Source organism: Sus scrofa, chromosome 1, assembly GCF_000003025.6.
Source record: "Sus scrofa isolate TJ Tabasco breed Duroc chromosome 1, Sscrofa11.1, whole genome shotgun sequence".
In the NCBI taxonomy this organism is placed as follows: domain Eukaryota; kingdom Metazoa; phylum Chordata; class Mammalia; order Artiodactyla; family Suidae; genus Sus; species Sus scrofa.
In genome coordinates this window covers 27162515-27172640 of record NC_010443.5, presented here as the reverse complement: position 1 = coordinate 27172640, position 10126 = coordinate 27162515, and the positions used below count along the sequence as shown (strand labels likewise).

The 10126-nt window shown below is 44.5% G+C and overlaps 1 protein-coding gene across 3 annotated transcripts in view; it reads right to left on the bottom strand.

Annotated features, from left to right (window-relative positions):
• The window catches only part of IL20RA (interleukin 20 receptor subunit alpha), a 34797-nt gene continuing 24970 nt past the window's right edge, over positions 300 to 10126 (bottom strand). For all 3 annotated transcript variants that reach the window (XM_013992536.2, XM_021087511.1, XM_021087494.1), the window contains 5 exons: positions 9719 to 9897; positions 7885 to 8060; positions 6912 to 7056; positions 3688 to 3827; positions 300 to 1415 (listed from right to left, as the gene is read on the bottom strand). In XM_013992536.2, coding sequence (XP_013847990.2) covers positions 618 to 1415; positions 3688 to 3827; positions 6912 to 7056; positions 7885 to 8060; positions 9719 to 9897 — 1438 coding nt within the window. In that variant the 3' untranslated portion in view covers positions 300 to 617. The remainder of the gene's footprint in view (positions 1416 to 3687; positions 3828 to 6911; positions 7057 to 7884; positions 8061 to 9718; positions 9898 to 10126) is intronic.

Sequence of the window (10126 nt, the reverse complement as noted above, 5' to 3'; positions counted from 1 at the left end):
ATGTTCCATCATGTTCCCTGTGTTGAGATTGGATATAGTTCCCTGTGTTATACAGCAGGACCTCATTGCTTATCCACTCTAAATGTAATACTTTGCACCTACCAACCCCAAACTCCATATCCACCCATCCCCTCCCCTCTCCCCCTTTTGCAACCACAAGTCTGCTCTCTATGTTTGTCTGTTTCTGATAGGTTCATCCGTGCCATACTTTTCACTGTGTTATACACCGGGTAAGGGCCCAGAAAATAACTGTCCTAGGGTGTTTGTAAGAAAATCCTAAATAAAGAGGTCACAAGCCATTCATCTGAATAAATTCTGCATCTAATTTGACCAATGTTTTTGAATATTTCTTGGGTACAGAGAGTGGGTCATCCACCACACTGGGTGCCCACCATCGCTGCAGGAGACGCATCACTGCAGGTGCCCACCCACGGGACCCAACCACCCATATGAGGCAGAATGAAACAAGTGCTATGAAAACAGAAGAAATAAAAAATTCTCCCTGACACAGAAATCTGAGTAAACCTCTCTCTCAGGTGCCTACTTCTTCAGTCACTCATCTAATTTGCACGCAGTGTCTTGTCGCGGTAGAGGTGTGGCAAGAGGAGGTTTGCGTATTAGTCTTCCATCTGTATGAATAAGCCCCATTCCTCCATAAATTGCACGAGATAGGCTGCACTGTCTCCCGGTGCCGTGTCTGGAACCTGTTCCTCATAAAGTCTAGCCAAGAGGCCCTCCTCTGCGAGCCCCTCGGACTCAGGGTGCCCACATCCCTCCGAGTGGTGTTCAAAGCTGGATAATGAAGGTATACACAGCCTGCCAGTCCGAGGGTCCCAATCGACCAGCGTGGTCGAAGGCTCTTCCTCGGGCCCCTCCTCTGTATCCATGTGCCCTTGTGGCAGGTGCTCCAAGTCTCTGAGCTGAGGGGTGTATGGATACAGCTGTGTTTGTGGGTCCAAGTTGGCCAAAGGTGCCTGTTGCTCAAATAACTTTCCCCGTTGGGATGCCTCCTCCTGTGGGTTGGACTCCTGATCTCCAGGGCCCAGGGAAATGTCATTGAAAGTTCTCACATTGTATTCATACTCAACGACTGTTTTGTCTGTGGGCATTGTTCTGCTGGGTGGCTCCTGTTGCCTTAGGGAAGTTCCTCTGGCGGTTTCCTCAGGGTCACACACAATGTCCATCAACTGTGAAGCATACCCCAGGTGTCTCACCTCCATTTCCTCCCAAGGGGGCTCCTTGTCCTCAATGGGCTCATTCAGGCCCCACACATCATCACTTTTTTCTATCACGCTTATATCCTTCTGCGAAGCTTTATTAGACTCCTCCAAAATATTGAGGGTGATAAAGTTAATCACAATTTTTTCAGCAGGTACAAAGAACCTTCTGTCAAATTCATTTCCATAGATCAAAATCTATAAAGAGAGAAGAGAATGGTTTTCACCTTTTCACTTTCGAGAGATATTAAAAGCCGCTGTTAAGTAGAATTTATACTGTCACCAGATAGTTTTTAAAGATCTATTCTTACCAGCTTATGGAGGTGAAAGCTATGTTTGGAATATACAAGAAACCTCACTCATCTGGAGGCAAGAGACCCAAGATGCAGGAAATGTATGAAATACATATGGCAGTGAAAGGTGGTTCACTGGGTGGTCCTGATTCAGTCCAAGGACCAGGGTGAGACTGCCCCCTCCTCTCACTGGCTAAGGGGATTCAGAGGGGTTGTTTAACTTCTCAAGTCTCGGTTTTTAATTCTGTACAATCAGAATTTCTGCTATGTCAGGAGTGGTGAAGACTGATAGAATTTTTGAAATCACTTTGTTAATCAGAGTTTACTATGTATTTATCAATAAACCATGGTTACCTGTGCTGCCAGCCCTGCTTTTTTATATACTCTGGACAGAAAATGTAGAAGGGAATGAAAACTGGGTATAAAAAGGGAAATAAGTATGTGATTAGAGATGCTTTTACTTACTTTCCCTGTACATCAGGCTATATTAGGCTCAAAAAGGGATATTCACCTGCCAGTTTATAGCAGATAGGGAAACTCTAAATTATGTCAAGAAAACTTGTTTAAGATTAAAATTTTGCTGAGGATATATGGAAGGTGCCTATTTAGATTGTCAATGATAAATTGTGTTACAATCCTCATTGTCCGCCCTCTGATGTGGTTTCATTCAACATTCTTATTCTTATTCTTATTATTTTTGCCTTTTTCTAGAGCCACACCCGCGGCATATGGAGGTTCCCTGGCCAGGGGTCAACCTCTGAGCCAAGATGGGAACTCCTCATTCAACATTAAAAAGTAGGAATGGGAGTTCCCGTCGTGGCTCAGTGGCTAACGAATCAGACTAGGAACCATGAGGTTGCGGGTTCGATCCCTGGCCTCACTCAGTGGGTCAAGGATCCTGCGTTGCTGTGGCTGTGGTGTAGGCCTCCATATGCTGTGTGTTCGGCCTTAGAAAAAGACAAAAAAAGAAAAAAGTAGGAACGTCAACCTCACTCTTTCATGAAATTTTTGGTTTCAAAAAGTCACAAGCAATCAGTTCTCCTGTGCTTTTTCCCTCCCAGGAAAGATCTCCCTATGTCATTAAAAAGCTAACCCTGAAACCTAAGTGCCGGCAGAATAATGACAACATTTAAAAACTGAACTAACAGGAATGCATGTATGCACTGTGTACACACGAACATGTATTCTGATAATTCCCCAAGAAATCATTTTTAATTTTCAAATATGCTCAGTCCTGGGGAAGCCTTTAGTACCTGGTCCAGAAGCTTCAGGTTTGTTCCCTCTTCTACGTTCCGGCTTCTCCTTGCGGTGAATGAGTAAGTCCTGGCCACTTCCCTCCCAAACGTGTCTCTACTCCCCATCGGTCTTCAGCCCTCCTACCTCCCACTCATTTCCTCTCCTGGACAACTGCCACAGTCTCCCAGCTGCTTCTTTTGCATCTAGTCTTCCTCTCTATCAAGGCGTCTTTAGCTCTACCCAGTTGTATCTAAAACACCATATTGACTGTGACGATCCCAACTCAAAACCCGACGGAGATGTCTATTTGCAAACACAAGAAAGCCCGAAGTCCATAGAATAGAATAAGAGCCCAACCCTCCTGTTATCCGGCGCCTTACCCCGCCCCCAGTCTCACCTTTCATAGCTCTCCAGCTCCTTATTGTTTAGCACTATGACGTGAGGTTTCCCAAACGTCCACCCACTGTTGTCCCTGCTGTTTCTTCTGCCTGCACTAGGTGTCCTAACTCTTACTAACCTTTTATAGCCAAGCCCAGGCAGGCAACTTCTCCTGGTCCCCCAGGTAGGGTGCCAGTGCCCCCCTTGTACCCCCAAGAGTCCCCAGGACCTGCTTTCATCTTAGCCTTCACATATCATTTTAAAATTCTAGTCCCCAACTAGACTTAAGCTTCTGGAGAGGCACGGATCCTGACTCAATTTATCTGTGTACCTTAAGATCTAGTCTAGTCTGGTCATTAAATATAAAATCTCTGTCCAAGTTAAGGAATCTTTCTCTTTGGTTATGTTGGTGAGTTAATTTAGGACTGAAAGTGTTTTTAATTCATCAGGTCTTTCACTTGAAACTCACTCTGCCCATAAGAGGATTGATGTCTGTTCTAGAGCCCCCTTTTCTATCTTCCTGGAGGTGTGTGGTTATGCCTCCTACCACGCGAAGCACTCACCAGATTTGCTGGGTGTTTCTCTTTGCCGACATGGGTATATCTGTACATGAAGTAGCCCGTCACGGAAAAAATAAACACGGTAACAGATATGGGCAAGACATACCAGAAGATGATTTTAACCTTCAACTCTGATGTTTGATCTGTGAAAAGAAAAAAAAAGTGGGGGGGGGGCGTAGAGAATTGTGATTTCGTGTGGTGGGAAAACACTGGCAATGTCAAGAGGCTTTGGGTAGGTCTGTTACATTTAGGAATTCAGTTTTCTCATTTATAAGATGAGAAGCTGGAGCTGGATGTTCTAAGGGTCCCAGAATTCTCACTCTCTCTGACCATAGATGGTCCTAAGGAATCATTGGGACTTGTCTCAGACCTTTACAGCCAGGCCACCTTAACAGCCGAGGCCAGTAGATATTCCAAAATTTCATGTCTGCCTCTGCGATTCATGATGGTTTTATATTAGAAAGTAAGAGTGTGTCTGATATTTAGGCAACTCGCAGCACTTCAAACCAAACAACAAACCCTCCTGTGAAGCTCCCATTAAGCTGCCCCACATTCCATGCCACTCATGGGCTCAATCTTTTCTGTATATTCGGGAAAGGACAAGAAAGTATGGCTTCCCCTCTGTGTGACAAACAAGCATCCTTACACAGTTGACCCGACTTTCTGGTAGGGCTGGAGGTTGAGGATCTGTGTGGGGAGGGGGCTGAACTGGTGTGTGCTGCGAATGGCAGCAACTCCCTTCTGGGTAGGCTCACGGTGAGTTTAAAAGTTCATAGAGGAAAGAAAAGATCTAGTGAATAGTTTTAAGAGAAGCCACCAGGGCTCACCACCGATCAGACTGTATGGCTGATGGATAGGACTCATGGGGATTAATTTATATTTGCTCATCTCCTGTGGGATAGTTGGAAACCGTGAGGGTTAATTTTATGTGTGAACCTGGCTAGGCCACAGTACCCAGTTATCTGGCCCAAGATTATTCCAGATGTTTCTGCGAAGGCACTTTTTAGATGAGGTGAGCATTTACATTAGTAGACTTGAATAAAGCAGATTACCCTCTATAATGTGGGTGGGCCTCATCCAATCAGTTGATGGCTTTGATAGAAAAAAAGACTAATTTCCTTCTCTGCCTGGAAGGAAGAGAGAAGTCTGCCAGCCAATCACCTTCAGTTAAGAACTGCAACATCAACTCTTCCTTGGGTCTTCAGTCTGCTGGCCTGTCCTACAGACTTTGAATTTGCTAGCCTCCCAAATCATGCGAGCCAAGTCATTAGAAACAAGTCTCTATCTCAATGTGTGTATGCATATAAAGATTACGTATATTGTGTTCTCTGGAGAACCCTAATACAGCAGTAAAGAAGAAGCAGCTTTAGCACAGTTCAAGCACATTCCTTACATACTAACACAAGCAGCAGGAGTGTCGTGGGAGCATTGTAATCCATGTAATCTCTCCTAGTCCTGGGAGAAAGGAGCCAAGTCCCTGCTTGGTTAACTATCTAGTTCAAAAGTCAAAATAGAAGTGGCATAGGCTTCTGGTCAATAATCGTGGGAAAGGTCCAGGCATGAGGGTCCAACAGCAGAATCTTCCATCCCATAAAGCACATCTGTCAACAGGTTTCACATTGAAAGGTACCAATAATACAGATGTCGTAGGTGGCAGAGCATCACTTGCCCTTCTTTCGGGCTACAGACAACTCATCCATCCTCTTAATACAATCCCTGGCCTCTGGACCAAACTCGCCCTCAATAAAAAGAGCCACGACAGCAGTGACTGATGGCACTCAAGGTACACCAGCACATGTTAGCAGCAATCAACTAATAAACCGTATCTGTATTTTTATTTTTAGGAATTGGGGAGAGCAGAAATATTTTTTCAAGGAATAGTCCCAACAGAAGTAATAGTTTTTGAAAAATTAGTCCTTTGTAGAGGTGTCTTGGAAAGGTATCTGGGATGATCTAATAGCTAGGATATCACGAAAAAAGTCAGAACCTGAAATGGTACCTCATAACTTTGTTACTTCTCTAGGACTGGTGAGAAAGTCGGCTCCCAGTGCCTACCCAGAAGTATTTAATTTAATCTGCACTTTAGTTGCTTTAGTTCTGCCAAGAGCTTAAAGGATTTCCACTGGAAATTCATTCCCACCATTTGGCCACCGATCGAGCTGTTAGTAAACAGAACACTTGTTCCAAATACAAACATGATTTCCTCAATCTGCTTTGTTTTGTCTTTTGCTTGTTTTGTCCTTTAATTTTCTTTGACATCTGGTAGAGAACCCTTTGTTTTAAAGGGCAAGGTAAGCTCTTCCCTTTTGATATGTACTCACAAAATTCCCTTTTTATTCCTTGGGACAGTTTCATCTCAAACTGTGGGAGGCATGAGGGGAGAGGAAAATGGGTTCTGTCACCATTCCTGCCCCCCAGCTGGTGATGGAACTGAGGCTTGGGGAAAATGGTTGTGACACTTGTCCTAGCCCAGCTCTTTTGGAAGAGAGAAATAGAAGAATGGATGAAGAGCCATTCAACGAAGCTAAACTTTAGGATTTATTTTCAATTTGCAGGTTTTGAGTTCAAGGTCCTTCTACCCCGAGGAACAATAAAATAAATGCCAAGCTTCCAACTCCAGTCTCCTATCAGGAACAAGAACCTTTAATCACATCTCCTTGGCAGCCAAGTTCAGAAAATGCGAGGAGACAAGAAAAAGGAAAGAGAGAGAAGCAACTATCAGAGCAAGGGCATAACTACCGGATTGCTGGTCCTGGGCCCTCGCACAGCCAGGGAGCAATATCTGAACACAACGTGCAGAGCCTATAATTTGTATTTCCAACGGGGAGCAGAGGACTCTGTCTTAGAATGTTCCTAGGATACCATTCTGTTTCTAGCAATGAAATCATCAGATGTTCTTAAAGACCACAGTCCTTCTACTGATCAGAGTGAATACAGCTCTAAAGGAGAAAAACTATGTGAGACACTCTTATTTCCCAGGGCAGAGTCTTGTTGGCACTGACACCAGGACTGGTGCTGAGAGTGCCCCAAGAGGTGAAACCCCCCTCCCTTCTGTGAACCAAGTTCAATGGCAGAGTCCCAGGCTGCCCAATGCATTTCTGGTGAGGGTTCTTTCTGCTTTTGTTTCCATCTGTTTCCAGTAGACATGGATTTGCCCAAACTGTGTCTACACTGCCATACGTCTTCCAGTTTCAGCAGATTTCCCTCCTTGGACTGTCAAAGCTTACCTTTCAAAGTGCTGACACACTGCTTCTCAGAAGGCCGAGCGAGGCGAGGAGGGCCTGGGACCAAGGACTCCACAAGGACGCAGTACACAGTGTCTGGCTCCAGCCAGCTGAGCACCAGCGTATGGTTCGTCACACACTGGGACCACTAGATGGGGAAGCGTGAACAGCGGTTAGAGCCAAGGATCTCCAGTACCACCCCAGACAAATAACTCCGGGAGAAAATCAAAGACCGAGGACCATGAAGTCCTTGACTGTCACTACAAGCTTTCTTTCCAGCAAGAGCTTTGAAAGACCCTTTTCCCTCAGCTCAAGAGGGCGGGGTCAGGAGCTGGACAAATTCTGGGTACAATTCTACATCATAACGTGAAGAAGGATTTCTTCTTTTTTTTTTTTTTGTCTTTTTGCTATCTCTTGGGCTGCTTCCACGGCATATGGAGGTTCCCAGGCTAGGGGTTGAATCGGAGCTGTAGCCACCGGCCTACGCCAGAGCCACAGCAACGCGGGATCCGAGCCGCGTCTGCAACCTACACCACAGCTCACGGCAACGCCGGATCGTTAACACACTGAGCAAGGGCAGGGACCGAACCCGCAACCTCATGGTTCCTAGTCGGATTCGTTAACCACTGCGCCACGACGGGAACTCCAGAATTTCTTATTCAACTTCATCCTGTTCTTGCTAATATTTTTTCTTTCTTGGCGAGTGACTGACAGATATTAAGCAAGTAAAAACCCTCCATCAAAGCGAGCTGGCCGTTGGTTGACACGCCAGCAGCAATCTTACAGCAGAGACTTTCTGTAAAGGAAATTGAAGGACGTTCTCTAGGTTTTCCACACGTCAGCATTAGTTGTATCTTGTATGGCCTCGCTTTTGAATATCACACCTTCCCAGATTCACATGTTGAGAAGTGAAGCAGCAGGGCTGTGCATTCCAGAGTTAGCTGCAAAAAGTGACCCCGTTTTATCTCAGGCTTACCATTCTATTTGATTTAGTATTATATATGGACACATTATACTTCAGATTAGAGTATATTTGTTGCATGGAAATAGAACTTTCTTCTGGATTTTTCTTCCACTTCTCTGGAGCAGTCAGAACAATAGAAATGGATTTCTCATCAGTAGTCAGAGCAACCTCTGGTGGGCCAATTTGTGCTGAAAGGGGAGAGGAGAGGGAATTACCATATTCAGATTAGAAATCACTTTAGATAAGACTACAATATAGTCCTCTGGGGCTTAAACCTCCAAAACCCACCCTCTGATCTGCCATGCCTCAGATGCTCTAAGCTGGACCCAAGTTATGCCAGGTCTTGAAACAATCATTTCACACACCCTGATACAATGATAAATTCAAGTGTTGTATTTACTTAGTCACATGTAGTTGCCAGCCTCATGGATAAACAATACTTGGGGAGTTCCCCTGGTGACTCAGCGGTAACAAACTCGACTAGTATCCATGAGGACACGGGTTCAATCCCTGGACTCACTCAGTGGGTTAAGGATGCAGTGTTACCATGAGCTGTGGTGTAGGTTATAGACATGGCTTGGATCCTGCGTTGCTGTGGCTGTGGGGTAGGCTGTGGCTCCTATTCAATCCCTCGCCTGGGAACTTCCATATGCCATGGGTGCAGCCCTAAAAAGACAAAAAAAAAAAAAAAAATTACTTGATGATGGTAAATAAAAAGTATTTGCAACACTCCTGTGACTTGAAACATGGGTGGCAAACAACACTAACAGGATCTGATGTGTTTGTAAAAATCAGAATAGGAAAAATGAAGCACTGCTAAAGACCCTTGGGGATGTAACTTTGGAGAATGATCTAGAACAGAGATTAGCAAACTTTTACCATAGAGGTTCAGACAGTAAATATTTTAGGCTTTGCAGGCCATGTGATCTCTGTTGCAGCTATAATTCATGCAAATGCAAAAGCCCTTCTTAGCTCTTGTTCTGTAGGAAAACAAAAAGGGGCGTGTGTGCTGAGAACATAGTTTGGTCTGAGAACATAGTTTGCTGATCTCTGATCTAGAAGGACAGCAGGGGGAAGGCTCCAGCTCCAGAACGTAGGCAGTGCTTGTACACATCATCATGGCAGCTCTGAGTGGGTCCTCTGTGGCTGAATCAGTCACAGATAAGGGGATAGAAAAATTTAAAAAGCAAATAGCAGGAAGAAGTTGTCTGAATTCTGAATTAGGAATTATGCACCCCACAACCAAGTTTATAACATGAAGAGACTTAGTTTGGCGATCAGAACAATCTTCAACCAACCTATGGACCTACGTTGATGGTTCACAAACCCACAACATTAAAATGAATCTGTCAATTATTCCTCAAATTATATAGTCACAACTAAAGAATAAAACAAAATTAAGGAGTTCCTGCTGTGACACAATAGGATCAGTGGTGTGTCTGGAGCACTGGGATGCAGGTTCGATCCCCAGCCTGGCTCAGTGGGTTAACGATCCAGTGTTGCTGCAGCTGTGGCATAGGTCTCAACGGCCAGTCAGATCTGATCCATGGCCTGGGAATTCCCTATGCCGTGAGGCGGTCAAAATGGAAAAAATATCAAAATTTGATAATATGGACATCTAGGAGAGACATTAGAGATCAGTTGGCCAAACTTTTCGTTTTTAAAGATGAAACTGTGACGTCCAGTGAGGTGAAGCAACTCGGGCTGGTCACTCCACCTGATGGACAGGGTACAGACCAAGCAGACTTCTGGCCTTTAGGGCAAGGCTGACTATGAAGTTGTCTACATAGCGGAGTCCAAGGAACTTGATATTAACACATGTTTAACAGACAACTGTGACACTTACTTTCTAAGAAAGGATAGAATCGTCCAGTTTCTGCCCATTTGGAACAATTCATGCCCCAAATGGCCTTAACTTTGGCATAATACTGATGTTCGTAGTCAGAAGTCTCAACAGAGAGATCACAGTAGGTCCTACTGATATTTCTGCATTCGGATTTATTCAGCCATTTCTTCTGCCCATATCTGCTGAGAAGGAAACTGAATTAACAATGAGGTGCTCTCGCTGCTTTACAATAGGAAAAAACCAGTCATTATATAAAACTGAATGGAACTTAAGACCTTCTCTTCAGCACAACAAAAGGCCCTGTCATTGAGATAAAAAAGAACCTACTTTTGCTGCTGGCAATTTTTTTCATTAGCTGTCAGGCAGGAACATGAGTCAGAGTTTCTGTAATCACCTTTCTTTTCTGTG